At 68.2% G+C, this 18,419-nt stretch overlaps 2 protein-coding genes across 2 annotated transcripts in view; one reads left to right on the top strand and one right to left on the bottom strand.

Annotated features, from left to right (window-relative positions):
• The first annotated feature begins 109 nt into the window (after window positions 1-109).
• KIRREL1 (kirre like nephrin family adhesion molecule 1) overlaps window positions 110-18,419 on the top strand; it is a 20,671-nt gene continuing 2,361 nt past the window's right edge. Inside the window, exons 1-12 of the mRNA XM_035346619.1 lie at window positions 110-317; window positions 14,078-14,227; window positions 14,676-14,825; window positions 15,637-15,794; window positions 15,881-16,031; window positions 16,833-16,938; window positions 17,049-17,197; window positions 17,274-17,401; window positions 17,498-17,624; window positions 17,720-17,820; window positions 17,908-18,106; window positions 18,185-18,332. Coding sequence (XP_035202510.1) covers window positions 266-317; window positions 14,078-14,227; window positions 14,676-14,825; window positions 15,637-15,794; window positions 15,881-16,031; window positions 16,833-16,938; window positions 17,049-17,197; window positions 17,274-17,401; window positions 17,498-17,624; window positions 17,720-17,820; window positions 17,908-18,106; window positions 18,185-18,332 — 1,619 coding nt within the window. The 5' untranslated portion in view covers window positions 110-265. The remainder of the gene's footprint in view (window positions 318-14,077; window positions 14,228-14,675; window positions 14,826-15,636; window positions 15,795-15,880; window positions 16,032-16,832; window positions 16,939-17,048; window positions 17,198-17,273; window positions 17,402-17,497; window positions 17,625-17,719; window positions 17,821-17,907; window positions 18,107-18,184; window positions 18,333-18,419) is intronic.
• LOC118178254 (protein transport protein SEC31-like) lies at window positions 12,075-14,021 on the bottom strand. Its single transcript, XM_035346615.1, has 2 exons — window positions 12,820-14,021; window positions 12,075-12,784 (listed from the first exon to the last, which is right to left on the bottom strand). Exons 1-2 carry the CDS (start codon window positions 13,806-13,808, stop codon window positions 12,721-12,723), a joined length of 1,053 nt encoding a protein of 350 aa, XP_035202506.1. The 5' UTR covers window positions 13,809-14,021; the 3' UTR covers window positions 12,075-12,720.

Here is an 18,419-nt window from a genome sequence, read left to right as displayed (position 1 = left end):
CAGTTGCCGCCCCCGGCCCGGCCCCGCCCCGCCGGCAGCGCGCACTCCGGGGCGGCGCGGCACGGCTCGGCACGGCTCGGCACGGCTTTGCACGGCTCGGAGCGGCTCGGCACGGCTCGGAGCGGAGCCAGCGAAGCCCGCGGCCCTTCCCCGGCCCCTGCCCGGCCGGGCCATGCTCTAGCAGCGGCGGCGGGGCCGAGCGGGGCGGCGGGGCAGCGGCCCCCCCCCCCGCGCCCCGTGCCCGCAGCGCGGCCGGGACGGGAGCATGCGGATCCTCTTCCTCTGCCTCCTGACTCTCGCTGACTCCTACGGGCAAGGTAAGCACCGGGCAGCGGGGGGACCGAAGAGCCTGGCACGGCTCGCGGGGGCACGGCACGGCTCGGTCCGGCTCTGCCCGGGGCTGGGACCCGGCTCCGGACCCGCGCGGTGCCGCCGCGCCCCGCTGGGATGCGCCCGGCTCCGGCCAAGGGAGCCCGCGGCTGGCTCCTGGGGGGGCTCCCGCGGCTGGCGGGGGGGCGGGCAGCGTGTTGGGGGAGCCCCCCAGCGGGGGCTGGGACCTCGGGTTTGTGCTGGTGGACCCCGGCTGGGGAGCCGCGTCCCCGGGTTGGGACCAAACGGACCCCCCCTTGCTGCGTCCTGATGTAGCCCCCCCCCTCCCGCCCGCTTCGGGGCAGGCCCCCCCCGGTTTCGGTCCCGCTGGACGTCCCCCAGTCGGGGCCGTGCCCCCCCGCAGGGGTCCTAATCCCCCCGGTCCGGTCCCGCTGGAGCCGGGGTGAAGCCGGAGGCGATGGGGTCCGGGGGGGGCCGCGGTGCTCGGACACAGGAATTTGTCGGTGCCGGGGCAGGCGGGGGGGGACCCGGCAGCTCTAGGGACCCCCAGTGACCAGGGGGGATCCGCAACAGGGGGGGGGGACATGTGCGGGGGACCCGGCCTGGACGTGGCGATGCTGGCCGAGTGGGTTCTGCCGTCCGTCTGTCCGTCCACCCAGGATATCTCAGTGAGAGGGGGGCGAGCACCGGGGGCAGCCGGGACCCCCAGCTCCCAGCCTGGGCAGCGCTCAGGAGCGGGGCTGGGGACAGTGTGGGGCACCCCCTTTTTCCCCCGGTCACTTTACAGGGCTTGCTGCAACCCAGGGGCTCGCCCGAGCCCCCCCCACGTCCCTACATGACCCCCCCCCCAAATGACCATACGGAGCCATCCAGGGAAACTGAGGCACGGGGCGCCACGCAGCCAAGGTCACGCAGAGCAAGGGGTGCGGAGCTGGGGACCCCCGGCCACCCCGACCACCAGCGGGGACCCCGCAGGGACGGGCACCGTGCAGGCACCGAGCTGCTGGGGTCTCAGCTGGGGTGTCCCCCCCCCCCGCAGTGTCCCCCCAAATGGCAAGGGGTAGGGGGACGCGGTGCGTGGCCGGGTGCTCGAGGGCATTGCCCTGCTCCGAGCCAGCCCCTGCACGGCCTCCGGGTCCTTCCCTGCTGCAAAATCCAATCTAATTTTTAATTAAGGGGGCGGCGTTGCTAAGATGCCAGGAACAAAAATGAGTCGAATAAGGGGGGGGGGGGGGGGGGGGGGGGGGCTTTAAAAGGAGCATGCAAAGCCTCTTAGAGGGCCGGGGCGGAGGGGGGGGCCGATCCCAGGCTCCCCCGCGCAGGGCTCGGGGAAGCGCCGTGGGGCTCCGCTGCCCTCCCGGGAACAAAAGCGCCCGCACGGTGCCATGTGCATCGCGCCGGCCTCTGCGCTCTGCCTCGCCGCAGGGACGAGCTGGACGGGCTGGGGGGACAGGGACAGGGGTGGCAGCACCCCCCCAGCATCCCTGCGTCCCCCCCGTCCCGCCACGGTCCCCATCTCGCTCCTGCCACCGCTAAGTTTCGCTTCTGCCTCCCCGCCGCGGCCCCGCTCGAAGGTGGGATGCTTGGGGAAAGGGGGGGTGGGAGCAAAATCTGGTGGGCTCCCCCCACCCTGGAGCCAGGCGTGTGGGTGCGGGGGGGGGGGCGTCTGTGCCATTCATGGAGTTACACCCGCTCACACAAAGATGTTGAATGGGTTTCATCACTCTTCATTTCTCACTAAATAATTTTCTGTATCTTATCTAAATGAAACCCATTATTCTTCCCCCCGTTTCAATCACTCGCTGTGATTGCGCCTCAAATTGAAATATTTATTCATTTTCTGGGCGATTCTTCTTCTCCTTCTCTCTGTGGGTTGTTGCGTGTGGTGGTTTTTTTTCTTTCTTCCCTCCCAAGGAAGAGCAGCGAAATTGAAACAGCGGAGAGATGGCGGCGGGGGCTTGTCCCAGGGCTCTGGTGCCAGCGGGGGCTGCGCTGAGACCCCTCGAGCTCGCTGCGTGCCCCGGGGGAACGTGGCTGAGCCCCGCTGCCTTTGGAGCCCTCGCCCCTGGGTGCATCACTGCTGAAGGGGCAGGAGCAGCACCGGGACCGGGCGCTCCGAGGTCAGGCCGGTCCCTCTGGCCCCCATGCTGGTGCCTTTTTCGGGTGGGGAGTGGGTGCAGGGCTCCGCTCCCGCTGCCCCGTGCCCCTGCAGGCACCCTGGGGTGGTGCCAACCACTTGGTGCGGCACCAGCATCCCGCAGCCTGGGGCTGCCCCGGACGTATGGGGCAGGAGGGACGGTGCCGGGGCACGGGGCCACCCTTCTTGTGCCAGGGAGCAGGACGAGCTGGCTGGGCAGGGGCTGCACCCCAAATCTGGCTGCTGGAGACGGCTGGAGGCAAAGGGGTCTCGGTGGCCGCGGGGAGCTGCTGGGGACGGTGGCGGGCACCTGCCCGTGCTCCCCTCCTGGGGCCGTGGTGGCTCGGCTCCCCGCCGGAGCCGCGGTGGCGTGATGTGATTTGTAAGCTGACCGTCGTCTGCTGCAGGGTAATAAAAGCCCCCGGGAGAGCTCCCGTGCCGCTGCGCGGCGACCGGGGAGGGTTGGGAAGGTGGCCCCGGTCCCCGCGGCTGGGGGGTGCCAGCGCTTGGCATCGCCCCCCATCCGTGGGCAGAGGGGGAAGGCCGGGGACGTTCGGGGAGCGAAGGAGCCACTGGTGGCTTCGGGTTGCTCGGGGCATCCCCTGCACGCCCGCTTCGCCCACCCGCAAAAACCCCACGCTGCGCTGAGCATGATCCCACGGTGCTCGTGGACCCGTGCCAGCTGTCCCCCGGGTCCCCTCCGGGTCACCGTGATCGTCCCTGCCACCCTGCAGTCCCCAGAACACCTCGGAGGAGGAGATGGAGCCCCAAAGGGTCACCGCGCATCCCCCCAGCCCCGCAGCGAGGGGGACCTGGGGGTGGCACCCCCAGCCCCGCTCTTTGCCACCTCTCCGTGCCCCGCAGCGCCCTTCAGCGATCCCAGTTTGGGCAAACTGGGATCGGAGCAGCCTGGGATTAAGATGCTTAACCCAGGGGGAGGGGCTGGCAGCATGGGGGGCCCGAGACCCCCGGGTGCTCCCCCGTGGGGCTCCAGCGCCAGCACGGAGGGAGGACGGGGGCTGCATGGGGCGGGTGGGGAGGGTCCCGACCTCCCCCGGGGCCCCGAAGCTCCTTTGCGAGCGCCGGGGGTGCCGCGGTTTTGTGCAGGGGACCCGTCCTGCCCCGAGCAGACGGGGCCGGATCCTGCCCCGGCGCACAGCGAGCCCCAGCTCAGCCCCGCAGCGGGGCCGTGGCAGCCTTTGGGGCCGGCGGGACGGATCCTGCCGCGGCAGCCACGGCCCCGTGCCGGGACTTGCCTGGGCCGCCCGTGCCAGGGCTGAATCGGCCGCTCCCCAGCTGGGGCCGTGGTTTATTGCCTGGGAAGCATCCCGGGGGGAAGGGGGGCAGCGGCCCCGTCCCGCTCCCATCCTAGCGGCCTCCTGCCCGTTTCCTGCAGGACCCCCCCAGCTCTGGCCGTCCCCCCGCCCGCGGTGACCTCGGGCACCCCGAGCGCCCTCCTCTCGGAGGTGAGATCGGGGCCGTCGGCCACCTCCACCCCGCCGACCCGAGCCGACCAGCATTAATTACATCCCCAGCCTTTAATTCGAGCTTGATTTAATCCTGAGCCGGCTTTCCTCCTGCCCCGCCTGGCCCAGAGCCCACCTGGGCTGCCCTGGGCTCTCTGGCCGCCCTTTGGGCACCCATGGGTGCTCCCCTGCCCCCCCTCACCCCATCCTTGGGGCCACCGGACCCGGCCCTGCGGCACCCACCTCGCCAGCCTGCAGGGACAGCCAGGGGCCACCACGGCCCCGGGAAGCCCCCCGGTGTCCCCTCAGTGTCCCCTGCGCCTTCCCCTGCACCTGTGGGACTGGGGAGGGGACCCTGGTGGCCCCATGGGGTGTCACCGGCTCCATCCGGGGGGGGGGGGACGGACGCAGCCCCCCAGCAGCGCGGGCGGCGGGGGGCTTGTCGCTAACTCCCCATAAAGGTTCCCCTAATTGCTTGCCTTACCTCAGGTTTTATCATCAAAGCATCCGTTATTCCCTCTCCAGCCTCCTTTTCTTTTTATTATCTCTTAATTAATCACTCTAGCTTTCACACTTAGCAGATAATTACAGTCTCCTGGGTGCACGGCTCATTTTCATAACCTCCTGCTCCCAGCCGGGGGTGGGCACGGTGCGGGAGGGCATTGGGGGGGGCTGGGGGGGACACGGGGACACCAAAGGGACCCGTCCTGCGCCCGCAGCGGGACCCCGGCACCCTCGATCCCCCCCCCCCAGCCCCACCTGGGTGGGTGCGCGGCGGCGGGCGCTGAAAATTCACATGGAGGGGGCCAAAATCAGCCAAAAGCCATCGTGTGCAGCACCGGGGGGGGGGCACGGGGTGCCGGGGGTCCGGGTGGGAGGAGGAGGAGGAGGCTCGGGGCAGAGTTAAGGGGACGGAGGGAGCCAAGCTCGCAGCGGGTCCGGGCGGGGGGCTCGGAGAGGGGCAGGGGGGGCTCGGAGCCGGCCTGGAGCGTACCCGGGGCTGGGGTATGGCGGTGTGGGGGGGGTGCAGGAGGGGGTTCGGGGAGCCGAAACCCTCGGAAAAAGGCGCAGGGAAGGGAAAAGGGGGGAGCGAGGCCTTTTTCTGCAAGGGCTGGAACATAATGGGCTGCCAGCGCTGCCATGGCAACGGGCGGATTATGATCCAAATGGAAATCAAAATAAGGGGGGGGGGGGGGGGGGGCCCGCGAAAAGAGTGGAGTAAAAAGGAGGAGGGGAGGAAAAACAACTTTTATTTCAAACCCGAGAGCGGCCGTGCGCCGTGCGGGGGTTGCCATGGGAACGGCGGAGGGGGAAAAAATTAAAAAAAAAATAATTTTTAAAACAGGAGCAAAAATCTTGCACGCGGGCGTGCGAGGGGGCGAGCGTGGGCGCACGAGGGAGCGCGTGCCCGGCTGGGGGTGCAAGGGGCACGAGGGGACCCGCTGGTGGCACCGGGCCCCGGGCGGTGACACCCGGAGCATCCCCGGCCTCCTCTCCCTCGCCTCCTTGCGCCGCCCTTCCCGGGAAATTTGGGGGGAAAGGGGAGTTTTGTGGGGCTGCCAGGGGGGTCCCGGCCTCCCGCTGTGTTTTGGGGTGCACGAGGCTCGGCCGGGGGCTGGGGGGGGCATCGTGGGGGCTTGGGGACGGGGTGGGGGGCACGGCGGGCGGACGGGGGCTGAGTGGGGGCTGGAGGTGGCCTCCCGGGGACACAGGGAGGTGACGAGGGTTGGGGACAGCTTCTGCCAGGGCAGAGCGGGGAAACTGAGGCACGGAGCCTCGCCTGTCCCCGGGGGAGGGCTGTGGGGCCCGGGCCCCGCACGCAGCTTGGCCAAAGCGAACGGGGAGCGGCAGGGAGCAGCAGCCCCCCACCAAAAAAATAAATAAATAAATAAATAAATAAAAATCCAGGGGACACCCCCAAAAAAACCCCGGGCCCCCCCCCCCCCCCCCCCCCGTGCCAGCCCCCACCCGCGGCGGATTTGGGGCCGGGGCGCGGGGAGCCGAGGGTTAACGCCGGGTTTCCTTTCTCTCCCTCTTCTTCCAGAGAGCCTTGGCAGGAAATTCCTCAAATTCCAGGCTTGTAGGATCATTGCTGGGCTCCGACCGCAGGAGCGCAGCCAGGGCTGCTCCAGCTTCTCCTTTGCGGGACTCGCAGGGGCCGGCGGCGAGGGGGGGGGTGGGTGGGGGGCTGCAGGGCGGCCCCCACGGCGCTCCCGGCCCCCCGCCGCTGCCACCCCACGGGGACCCCGGCACTGGGGTGGGCCCCGTTTGGCCAAGGTGGCTTTGGTTGGGCACGAAGCCCCGCGGGACCCCCACGGGAACCCCCGGGGTGCTGGCGGGGTGTGGTGGGGGGTGCCCTGCGGACCCCCCACCCAGGACCCCCAAATCCTCGTGGCGGCCACGGGGTCGGGGCGGGCTGAGGTTCCTGCCCCTTTTTTCTGGAGGGGGGCCGTGCGGTGTGGGGGGGGGGGCACAACGAGGGTCGTCCCCCCCCAAAAAAAAAACCTTGTGTTTTCAAAGGGGTCACCGCGCCCCCCGTCCCCATCAGCCCCCATCCAACCCCATCCCCCCCCAATCCCCACTGAACCCCCCTTTGCCAGGGACGTGAGCTCGGCACCACGAGCCCCAGGCGACGCCGGATTTATCCAGCGCCGGTGGGGAAACTGAGGCAGGGCGGGGGGGGGGGGGGGGGGTCCCGTCCGTGGTGGGGGCTCCGTTCCCTCTGCCCCGTCCTCTCCCACGCGCCGCCGAGGCCCCGTATCGGAGGCTCGCGCTCCCAGCTGCTCGTCCCGATTGAATGCGAATGATAATCCCATTATTAAGAGATGTCTCATTAAGACATCTGTAACGAGAGCGCTTACCAGCAGCTCGGTGGAAGGGTGCCAGCCCTGTTTAAATATTTCTCTCCCCTCCATTAATGATTAGGGAATTTTATTTTTTTCCCCTTTCCCAAAGAAGAAGTCCCCTCCCCCCCCCGGCGCGCACACACAAACAAAAAGTCTTAATTAGACATTGTTCCTAACAGGGATATTACACAAATTAATTAAACTCAAGCCAATAAACAGCCCTGCTCCATAATTCTGACAGCCCCAGAAATGAAGAGGAAATAACGAGGGCAGAGGCGCCGCCAGCTCCCGGCTCGCCCATGGGTGGGGGGGGACGGGGGCACCCTGGGACCTGCCGTCCCCCCCCCACCCCCCCCCGTGGGGGCTGAGCACAGCCCGGGGGGGGGGGGGGGGGGGGGGGGGGCCCCCCAACGGGCTCCCCTGGCCTTTGTGCGAAGGGCAGCGGCCTGGGGAGGAGGAGGAAGAGGAGGAGGAGGAGGAGGAGGAGGAGGAGGGGGCTGGGGTGCGAAGGCTGCCCCGCTCTGCTCAGCACAAATGCACGGAGCCCGGCATGGGCGCAGCGGGGCCGGCTCGGGGAGGGTGCACGTGCACACGCACACACGTGCACGCACACACGTGCACACGCACACGTGTGCACACGGGTGTGCACATGAACACGGCCCGCGCTCATGCTCGCAGCTCCCGCGGGCACGAGGGCAGAGCTGTGCACGCGCACAGCTGGGGCGCGCGCACCCGTGCAAGCGTGAAGGTTGGTGCGGGCACGGTGCTGGGCGAGCATGCGGACGTGCACACGCACACGTGTGCGTGCACATCCCGTGCAAGCAAGCGTCTGGTGCGTGCACGCACGTGTGCACGTGGTCCCGTGCGAGCAGCTGGTGCGTAGACACGTGCACACACACACACGTGCACACACACACGTGGATGCACACACGTGCACACACACACGTGCACACACACGTGCACACACACACACGTGCACACACACACACGTGCACACACACACGTGCACACACACACACGTGCACACACACACGTGCACACACACACGTGCACACACACACACGTGTGCACGTTCCTGTGCGTGCACTTGCACACCCACGCACACTCTCGTGCACGCTCCCCTGCGTGCACAGCGCCGTTGCACGCGCTCCTTCACGCTTGTGCAGCCGCCGCACCCCGCTGCGGCCCCTCGCTCCGTGCCCGCCGGCCGTGCCCGGCCCCCCGTGCCCCCCAGGCGCGCTGAGCCTTTGTCTTTCTGCCTGGCTGCCCCCTTTCAGGGGCCGAGGGCAGAAGAAAGGCGCCGAGGTTCTCACAAACGGCGGCCGGCCGCTGCCTCCGGGCAGGGCAGGTCGGGGGGAGACGGAGACCCCGGCCCTTGGGGCGCTGGAGGGGGCTCGGGGCTCCTGGGGACACCGGGGTCCCGCAGGTGCGATCGCCTTGGGGGGGACAGGAGGAACGTGGGGACCCCTAAAGCAGGGTCCTGCCAGGATCAACCCTCGGAGCGCTGTGGGACGGCGCCTTGGGGTCGGCACCGAGTGCTGTGGGGCAGCAGAGGTGTCCCCGGGGGGGGCCTGGGGGGTTCCAATGGGGAATCCGTGGGGGCAGCAACGGGATTTTCTGGGCACGGCAAGAGAGTTCCCATGGGGCAGCAGCGGGGCCACCGTGGGGAGGCAATGGGGTTCCAGTGGGAGGGCTGCGGGCTTCCCATGGGGAAACGAATGGGGTTCATAGGGGGGAGGAGTGGGGCTCCAGGGGGCTCCCCACAGGGCAGCAAGAGGCCCCCAAACCCCCCCATCCCGGTCCCCTGGTGCACGCAGCTGGAGGGACCGTGGGGTGGCCCTATGGGGACCCTGGCCCCGTGCCTCCCCCCCAGCCTAGCTCGTTTGCCGTAACGCCGTGAAGCACTTCATTTATTCGCTTCTCGATTTCCTCCCTCTCCCTGCCCAGCACTGGTTTATATTTTATTGGCATCTTTGCCGCGCTGAAAGTAATGTAATTACGAGGGGAATTTATATGTTGTTTCGTAAGTCGGGAGTTCATTTTTTTTGTATTATTATTATTAGGTGGGGAATATTTAAGGCTCCTCAGGAACGAAAAATAGAACCCAATTCCACCGCGTCATCTCCCCCGGTATTTATGCCTCTTCCCAACGAGGTTTCAATTGAAAATTGCTCCGTATGTTCCCAGCGCCGCGTATTTTCTCCCCGTGTCTCATCACGAGCTGGTGCCTCCTCTCCTCCTCGTCCCTGCGGGTCCTCTGCCATCGCTCGTGGCATTTTGGGGGTGTCACAGCCATCCCCAGATCCTTGCCTTGCGCTACCGCTTGCGCATCCCCTATCAAGGCGCCTTCCCCGTGCCTCAGTTTCCCCCCAGCGCCTTGCGGGGGGGGGGGCAGCAGGGTGGTGGGGCTGTGTGTGTGTCCCCCAGCCCCCCAGCCCCCCTCCTGCCATCCCCAGCAGTGCAGGCGTCCCCGCCGCGGTGACACTGATGGGCTGTGACACGGCGGGAGGTGCTGGCCGCCCGCGCGGCGGCGCGGCGCCCGTCTCCTGCCCGGGAGGTAATCGAGGTGGAATATTTGATCGGCCGGGAAATGAGCTGCTAAATTTGTTGTGAGATTGGTGTCACAAGCAATCGCGGCGGCGCTCCTTGGCCGGCGGGGGACGGCAGTGGCGGGGAGCGAGGGGACACCACGGGCTGGGGACACCGGGGGGGGCTGGCGGAGCCGGTGGCACTCCAGCTGCTGTGGTGGCACAGGGGGCACGGAGATGTCCCCAGTGTGGAGATGTCCCCAGTATGGAGATGTCCCCAATGTGGAGATGTCCCTGATGCAGAGATGTCCCCGATGCGGAGATGTCCCCGATGCGCACCCCACGTGCCACTGCCCCCGGGGACGCCGCGCCTGGTGGCACGGCCAAGGTCACTGTGGCCAGGGCGCGGGGAGGACGGCGGGGACCCGGCACGCCCGAAGGCAGCAGGGAGGAGGGGAACCGATCTCCTCCTCATTTGTTTTTATAATTTTGCCTTTTAAAAAATGAAAATAACTGGAGCATCCCTTCCCCGGAGAGCTTTGCTACCACCAGCTTCGGCAGCGGGAAGCGGAGTGGGGAGGGGGAGAGGCAACGGAGCAGCCCCCGCCAGCCCCGTGCCAGCCCCGCGGGGACGCTGGGGACACCCCGGGGCCACTCCCCGAGATGGCGGCGAGGGGCAGGGCTGGATGCGGCCCCGTCCCCTCCGCCGGCTGCCCTGGTGCCTCCCAGCCTGGCGCTGGGCGCGTGCCAGCGATGCGCTGGCGTCATATGAGGGTGGTGAAATACTTTCCGTTCCTGCTGGGACGGGAGGACCGCGAGCGGAGACGGGGTCCTGGGTCTGGAGGCGGCCACGGGGGGGGGAAACGGGGACAGGGATGGGGAAACGGGGACAGGGATGGGGACAGGACAGGGATGGGGAGAGGACAGGGATGGGGACAGGGATGGGGACAGGGACAGGGATGGGGACAGGGATGGGGACAGGGACAGGGATGGGGACGGGGACAGGGATGGGGACAGGGACAGGGATGGGGATGCTGGTGCAGGGGGTGCAGGGTAGCTGCGGCGGGATTCAATTACCGAGGAATTAAAGGATGGTAATATTCAATTAATGTCCGTCAGAGCGGGATTAGGGGAAGGAGATGTCGGATGGGTGGGACGCGGGTTGGATGGGGTTGCGCGTGGGGCTGGTGAGGGAGCAGGGGGCACAGACTGGGGCTTGGCGCAGTTGGCGTTGGGATGGGCTCCCCAGCATCCTCACGCCACACCCCAGCATCGTCCTGCCGTACCCCAGTATCCCGGCACCGCGTTCCCATCCCCACCGCCCACCCTCTGGCCACGTTAGCGTTAAAAAGTGAAGGGGAAGGAGAAGAAAATAGAAGAGGGCATTGAGTGACTTCAAACAAGGAGCGGAAGCGGCTTCTCCTGCCAAGATGCTTTCAGAGCGCGCGGCTCGCGCTGTTCCCGGGCAGCGCTGTCTTGCTGGGGTAATCGCAGCGAAGCAGCCTCATAAATTGTTGATGGCAACGGGGACCCTCTCTAGCAAATATCAATTTGCCGGCTGTGAGCTGCGGGCGAGCGTGCTGCCGGGCTGGGCTGGCACCCGGGGCCCCGTCCTGGTGCCATCGCCCGCCTGTGTGGCACAGGGACGCAGCGGGAGCAGGCTGGGGGCATCGCCAGCCGCAGGGTCCCCTCTGCCCCGAGCCTCGTCCCAGCTCCCGTCCCTTCTCCCCTCGGTCCCTGGGTGGGTTTGGGGCTCTGGCTGCCACCCCTGGGTTGGGGACACGCGCGGGGCTCCGTTCCTTGAGGCCACCACCAGCCACCCGCGTCCCTGCCCAGAGACACGGGGCCGGCTTTAGCAGAAAGCCCCAAATTGCCGGAGCCTAAAATAGCTCCTGCTCCTCGGCAGATGGGGCGGGAGGACGGGGAAGTGCCAGGGTCGATCACGTCTCCGCTCCGCCGAGTCCCCCGCCAGCCGCGGCACCCGCCCGCTGCACGGGCAGGATGGCACCCGCGGGCTGCGTGTGTCCCCCGTCGTGTCCCCCCCCCCCCCTCCCGGTTTTGGGGACGCGGTGACCCCGCCGGGAGCGTGGCGCTCGGCCCCGTGCCTCGGTTTCCCCACGCTGGCGGTGCCCGAGGTCCATCCGTGGCGCCGTCCGGGTGATTTCGGGGCCGGCCGCAACGCTTGCGCTTTTTTTCCATCCCATTGCCTCGTGCCGGGTGACAAGTGGCTCGGGGCGCCGGCACCGGGGCGGTGACAGCGCGGTGACAGCGTGGGGACAGCCAGCAGCGTGTCCCAGGGATGGGGACGGAGACAGGGCGATGGGGACAGGGACGGGGACAGCGATGGTCCCGGCTGCAGCAGCCACCCGCGGCCCCGTCCTCCCTCCCGTCTCTTCCTTTCCGCTCTGCCGGGCAGGGCCACAAGGAAGCCAAATCCTCTTTTCTCTCCCGCAGAATGAAACCAGCGGAGGGTGGGTTTCTGTTTTTTTTATTATTATTTTTTTTTCCTCCCTGTGTGTTTTTTTTTCCCCCAATATAAATAGAAGCGAACAACTTGGGAAGAGGAAAAGGGGAAAAGGCTTAAATTGAAAAGCGGTGAGAAGAGGAAGGGGAGGAGGGAGAGAGATAAAATAATAATAATAATAAAAAAAAAATCTCGAGCGCGGAGAGATTTAGCTCCATCTGAAAGCTGTCAGCGCGAATAAAAAGCTTTTCTTTGAACCCTGAGTTTAATAGCGGGAGGAGAGAGAGGGAGATTGGAGCACCAGCCCCAGGGCTTAATCAGACCTTCATTTGATAAATAGAGGGAGACAGGGCCGGGCGTGTGGCTCCGTCCCCGCCGGGTCCCTCCGCGGGAGCCCCCCGCGTGCCCGAGCACCCACGGGTGGGCGCAGGCCGGGTGCGCACGCCCGGCACCCCACGGCCGTGCCCCCGGGGCCTGGCGAGGGATCCGTGGGCTCCTTGGCGCAATGTCAAGGACCCGGCGCGGTGAGGGACGCGCGGTGCTGGCTGCGCCGGGGCCGAGCACCCCCCGCATCGCCCTGCGCCAGACTAAACAGCGGCGGGGACGGGGACAGGATGGGGACAGGACGGGGACGGGGACAGGACGGTGCCTGCAGCAGGCTGGGGGGCTTCCTCCCACGCTTGCACACGCGGCCCTGCACCCCGCTTTGGCGTTCTGCGGGTGCCACCGGGCGCTCCGTGTCCCCCCGCGGTGGCCCTGGGCTGGCCGTGGGTCCCCGCTGGCTGGCTGGCAGCTCCCCCCCCCCCCGCTGCCTGCCCCCCTTCCCCAGCTCTGATCTTCCCCCACGCCCACCTCTCTCCAGGCACCTTCCTCTTTGATCTCCGCTCTGCTTTTTTATTCCCCCCCCAGCTCCATCCCTCCCCCCGCCTCTCCCATTCTCTCCTTCCCTTTATCTCCCTCCCTCCCCCTGTCCCTGCTCCCGCTCCTCTCCCAAAACGCTGCCACGGGGGGGAGGGGGGGGGGAACATCCGAGTGTCCCACGGGGGGGCACGTGGCAGGGACATCCGAGTGTCCCCAGCTGCCCCCTTCCATGCCCAGGGCCCCGTGGCCGGCTGGGGGCACCCCGGGGTGGGGGTTTGTGATGCCCACGCGGGTGGGATGTGACAGGGGGACACCGGCAGTGACCATCCCCGAGTCACCGTGGGTCCCGGTGGGCTCTGCGAGGGGCTGCAGGGCTGGGTGCCCCTTCCTCAGCACCCCGGGGTGCCCCGTCCATGGGTCCTGGGGTACCGGCTCCTGGGGTGCCCCCATCCCAGGGATTTGGGGATGCCCGATGCCACGTGCGGGCTGGGGGGGCTCTCTCCAGCTGCCTGGGGGCGATGCTTTTGGGTTGGTTCCTGGTGCTGGGGCGCAGCCGGGGGGTGCTGGGGGCTCCCGGGCCGCGGCGGGGGGGGTTTGGGGAGCTGCCGGGGGCTTTGGCTGCAGGATCAAAGGCAGAGGGGGCTCGGAGCACCCGGCTCTTGGGGACAGAGCACACGCTGGGGACACCGAGGTGCATGGTGCTGGGCCATGCAGGGCCGTGCCGTGCCGAATTGTGCCGTGCCAAATCGTGCCGTGCCGTGCTGTGCCATGCTGAATTGTGCCATGCCAAATTGTGCCATGCCATGCCATGCTGTGCCGTGCCGTGCCGTGCCGTGCTGTGCTGAGCTGTGCTGAGCCGTGCCAGGCCTCGCCGGGCCACGCAGGCGGAGGCAGGGCTGGGGACTTAGCGGCTTCGTTATCTGCAGCTCGCTCATCCCCAGAAGGGATTTCTGCCTCCCCCTCTCCTGCTCCGCAGCGGAAATCATTTGAATATTTTAGCAAGAGGCTTTCAGGGAGGGGTGGGGGGGGAGGCGAGCACGGGGGAGAGAGAGGCAGCTTCCCCTTGCCACCCCGGGGGGGGCAAAATGCCCCTTGCCCCGCTGTCCCCGCTCTCCCCAAGCGGGCAGGGACCCCGGTGTGCCCGGGTCCCCAAACCTGCCCCCCCCGCACACGCATGTGACACAGCCACACGCGTGTGACACACACCCCGCGCTCCCCCTGCTGCCCTCCCGGTCGATGCCCGCTCGCCGCGTGATGGCCACAGCACCACGGGGACACGGCCTGGGGGGGCTGGGGACGGCGCTGGGGACCCCGGTGCTGGCCGTGCCGTGCCGCACGCGGCTCCCCGGTGCCGGCAGCGCCCGGTGCCACCGGTATGACGGAGCACTGGGCGCTGGTTTGTGGGGTGCCCTGGGCCGTCACCGATCCCCGTCCCACGTCCCCAGCGGCACAGACGCGGTTCGTGGAGGAGCCGGAGGACCAGACCGTGGTGGCCGGCCAGAGGATCGTCCTCTCCTGCGTGGTGCTCAACTACTCCGGGATCGTGCAATGGACCAAAGACGGGCTGGCCCTGGGGATGGGGCAGGGCCTGAAAGGTACCCGGAGGAGGCTCAGGGAACGTCACCACGCGGGGCAGGGGGTGTCACCGCGTGGGAGCCTCCTGGGCGTTACGGCTCCCGCGGTGCTGCAGCCCCCTTTTCCCAGCTCCCTGTGCCGGAGCGGGGCCATGTGTCCCGTGGTGAGGCTCCGGCAGGGACTGGGCACTGCTCTCTGCTCCGTCCTGCACCCACCGGGGGCTCTGCGTGGACCAGGGATCCTGCATGCACTGGGGTCCTGGCATGTGTTGGGGTCCTGCACGCCCTGAGGACCCCCCCCCACGTGCCCCGTCCCCTCTCTGCCTGCCCGTGTCCCACACGGCCGGAGCTGGCACCGGGCAGCGACCGAGCCCCCAGCCCCAGCGAATCCGGCTCAGAATCTGGGGGCACGGGGAGCACCCAGGGGGTCCCGTCCCCTCGGCACTGACCCCGCGCCGTGTCCCCGCAGCCTGGCCGCGCTACCGCATCGTGGGCACGGCCGACTCGGGCCAGTACAACCTGGAGATCAGCGACGCCGAGCTCTCCGACGACGCCGTCTACGAGTGCCAGGCCACCGAGGCCGCGCTGCGCTCGCGCCGGGCCAAGCTCACCGTGCTCAGTAAGGCGCGAGCCCGGCTCCCCCCCGTTGTCCCCGGGTTTCCCTCGAGCCCCCTCGTGCCCCCAGGACCCCCCGAGCCAGCCCAGGCAGGCTCAGGGAAGGCTGCTGGTGCCTGCGCCGCCGCCTCCCCCTTGCCTTGCCTCCAGCAGCCTGGCTGTGCCATTATCTTTAATGCCTCAATCTATATTCACGCCGTGGCTGAGTTACGGGACCTACGAGCGCAGTAACTTTGATTTCCCTGACTTTTGTGTCTTGTAAAAAAAAAAAAAAAAAAAGAAAAGATGATGCCGGAGCCGCAGCGGAAATGTTGCATGAATGGGGTTTTGGGGCGGATTTCTTGCTTTTCTTAATATTTTTTTTCCTTTCTCCTCCTTCCCCTGGCGTTGAAATTCCCATCAGAGAGGCAGGAGATAAAAGGCGCGCGAGCGGGAGCTGTGGCTGGGCACCGAGCTGTGCCCGGGGGGGGTCCCCCCAGCGGGGTCCCCCTGTGCCCCCCCACCCCGCGTGGGGCTCAGATGGGGCAGAGGGCTCCCAGGATGGGGGGGTCCCCATCAGCCATTCCTCCTGCACCCGGCTCCCACCTGCACAATCAGAGCCAGCACCCGGGGGCCCTTTGCAAGCAGCCCAGCCCCTCCCTCAGCACCCATCCCTGCAGCACAACATGAACCCCCCCCGGCCCCCCCCAGTTCTCCCCAAGAGCCCACCCCTAACAAATCAGTTTTAAACCAAGGTTTTAGCTCCTCAGCTTGGCAGGTGCGGAGGGTCCCCAGTGTCCCCCGTGCCCCCAGTTCGTCCCCTGTCCCCTCTGCAGTCCCCCCCGAGGACCCCACCATCGACGGAGCCCCCGAGATCCTGCTGCGCGCGGGGACGCCGTACAACCTGACGTGCCGGGCGCGCAGCGCCAAGCCCGCCGCCACCATCGTCTGGTACCGGGACGGGCTCCAGCAGGACGGAGCCGTCACCACCACGGTACCGGCCGTCCCCTCCCTCGGTCCCTCCGCGGCCCCGCGCGGCGCCGGAGCTCACCGCGGGCACCGTCCCCTTGTCCCGGGCAGGAGGTGCTGGCTGACGGCAAGCGGGAGACGACGACCAGCCTGCTGGCCATCAACCCCACCGACCTGGACATCGGCAGGGTTTTCTCCTGCCGCAGCACCAACGAAGCCGTCCCGGCGGGGAAGGAAACCTTCGTCAAGCTCAACGTGCACCGTGAGTCCGCGACGGGGACGGAGGGGACGATGCCGCGGCGCGGGGACGCGGCACGGGGGTGTCACCGGGGCAGAGCGAGATTTCGGGGTGCTGGGTGTTGCAGGGTGCTGGGGGGGGGGTCCCAACCCCGTGGTTTGGAGCCCCCCAGAAGGTGCCTGGGCAGGTGGGGGCCGAGGCTGCGCCCGCTGGGGTTCAGCAGAGCCGGGCTGCGCCGGCTGCAGGCGGGGGCCAGCTGGGGACGGCGCGGTGAACACCGACCTCCAGTGGCTGCTGCGGGAAGGCTCGGCCCGGCCGGGTCCACGGCCACGGGGGGCACCCAAATCCATCAGGGATGGTGGGTGCTTGCCTCTGGAAGGGGTGGGGGGCACCCAAATCCATCAGGGATGGTGGGTGCTTGCCTCTGGAAGGGGTGGGGGGCACCCAAATCCATCAGGGATGGTGGGTGCCTGCCTCTGGAAGGGGTGGGGGGCACCCCAAGCGATCCGGGATGCTGGGCACCCACATCTGGAAGGGATGCTGGGCACCCAAGTTGATCAGGGACGGCGGGCACCCACTTCTGGAAGGGACGCCAAGCACCCAGACCGGTCAGGGATGGTGGGTGCCCATAGCAGGCAGGGATGCTGGGCACCCCGAAAGAACACGGCAGCGTTGGGGCTCTCCCCCCCGCGCCGTGCCCTGGGTGGCAGCACACGGGGGCGGCTTTGCCGGGCCGGGGGATTCTCCCCTCGCCCCCTTTCTCTCTCTCTCTGCCACGCTGAGCCCGCCCCAGCGGCCGCGACGGCTCCGTCCGCCTTCCCGCAGATCCCCCGACTGTCACCCTGTCCATCCAGCCCCAGACGGTGCAGGAGGGCGAGCGGGTCGTGTTCACCTGCATGGCCACCGCCAACCCCGAGATCAAGGGCTACAGGTGAGGAGGACCCCCGGACCCCCGGACGGGCTCGCCCCGACCTCCGGGCTCGGTCCGGCGTCGTGGTGGGGCTGGGGGTGGTGCTGAAGCCGGGGTCTCCGCTCCCCCAGGTGGGCCAAGGGGGGGGTGATCATCGAGGAGGCCAAGGAGAACAAGTACGACACGCAGGTGGACTACACCTTCTTCACCGAGCCCGTGTCCTGCGAGGTGCACAACGACATCGGCAGCACCAACGTCAGCACGCTGGTGGACGTGCACTGTGAGTGGGGCAGCCCCCCCACCCCTCCGAGACCCCCCCCCCACGCCCCTCCCCAACCCTCCCCTCTCCCCGCCAGTTGCCCCCCGCATCATGGTGGCCCCCAAGCCCACCGTCACCGACATCGGCTCCGACGTGACGCTGACCTGCATGTGGTCCGGCAACCCCCCGCTGACCCTCACCTGGACCAAGAAGGAATCCAACATGGTACTGAGCCCCTTGGGGAGGGCAGGGGGCTTCGAGGAGGGGCCATGCACCCCCCCCCCCGCCAGCCCTCCTGAGCCCCCCGTGCTGCCACCCAAGGTCCTGAGCAACAGCAACCAGCTGTACCTGAAGTCGGTGACGCAGGCGGACGCGGGGCAGTACGTCTGCAAAGCCATCGTGCCCCGCATCGGCGTGGGCGAGCGCGAGGTCACGCTCTACGTCAACGGTGAGCGGAGGGGGGCGCGGTGCCCGCGGTGGGGACCCCCCCGGGGGGTGCCGCTGGGTGTTGGTGACCCCCCCCCGCCCCGGTCCCTCCCGCAGGGCCCCCCATCATCTCCAGCGAGGTGGTGCAGTACGCGGCGCGCGGCGACCGCGGCAAGGTGGAGTGCTTCATCGGCAGCACGCCGCCGCCGGACCGCATCGTGAGTGAGCGGCGGTCGGGCAGGGGCCGCGGTCCCCATCTTCCTCCTCCTCCTCTTCCTCCTCGCTGACACAGCCCCCTCCGCCAGGCCTGGGCTTGGAAGGAGAACGTTTTGGAGGCAGGGACGCTGGAGCGCTACACGGTGGAGAGGACCAACACGGGCAGCGGGGTCCTGTCCACCCTCACCATCAACAACGTGATGGAGGCCGACTTCCAGACCCACTACAACTGCACCGCCTGGAACAGCTTCGGGCCGGGCACCGCCATCATCCAGCTGGAGGAGAAAGGTACCGGGGACACGGCGCCGCGGCCACCGCCGCGCCACCCGGCCCCGGCTCACGTCCCCACGTCCTCGTCCCCTGCAGAGGTCTTGCCCGTGGGCATCATCGCCGGGGCCACCATCGGGGCCAGCATCCTCGTCATCAGCTTCCTGGTGGCGCTCGCCTGCTTCCTCTACCGGCGTCGGAAAGGGAGTGAGTGGGGGACGGGGATGCCGCCGATGGGGACGGGGACACCATGGATGGGATGGGGACACCATGGATGGGGACGGGGAACCATGGATGGGGACGGGGAACCATGGACAGGGATGGGGACACCATG

The sequence above is a fragment of the Oxyura jamaicensis genome, chromosome 25 (genome assembly GCF_011077185.1).
Source record: "Oxyura jamaicensis isolate SHBP4307 breed ruddy duck chromosome 25, BPBGC_Ojam_1.0, whole genome shotgun sequence".
NCBI classification, from domain to species: domain Eukaryota; kingdom Metazoa; phylum Chordata; class Aves; order Anseriformes; family Anatidae; genus Oxyura; species Oxyura jamaicensis.
Note: the sequence above shows the minus strand (reverse complement) of the source record. Positions and strands in the feature narration are given on the sequence as shown.

Coding starts and splice junctions, on each gene's coding strand:
- LOC118178254 (XM_035346615.1), bottom strand. CDS start 13,808: ATGCGTGTGCGGGGGGGGCAGGTTTGGGGACCCGGGCACACCGGGGTC. Junction 12,785..12,819: donor TCGGATGTCCCTGCCACGTG/CCCCCCCGTGGG, acceptor TTCCCCCCCCCC/TCCCCCCCGTGGCAGCGTTT.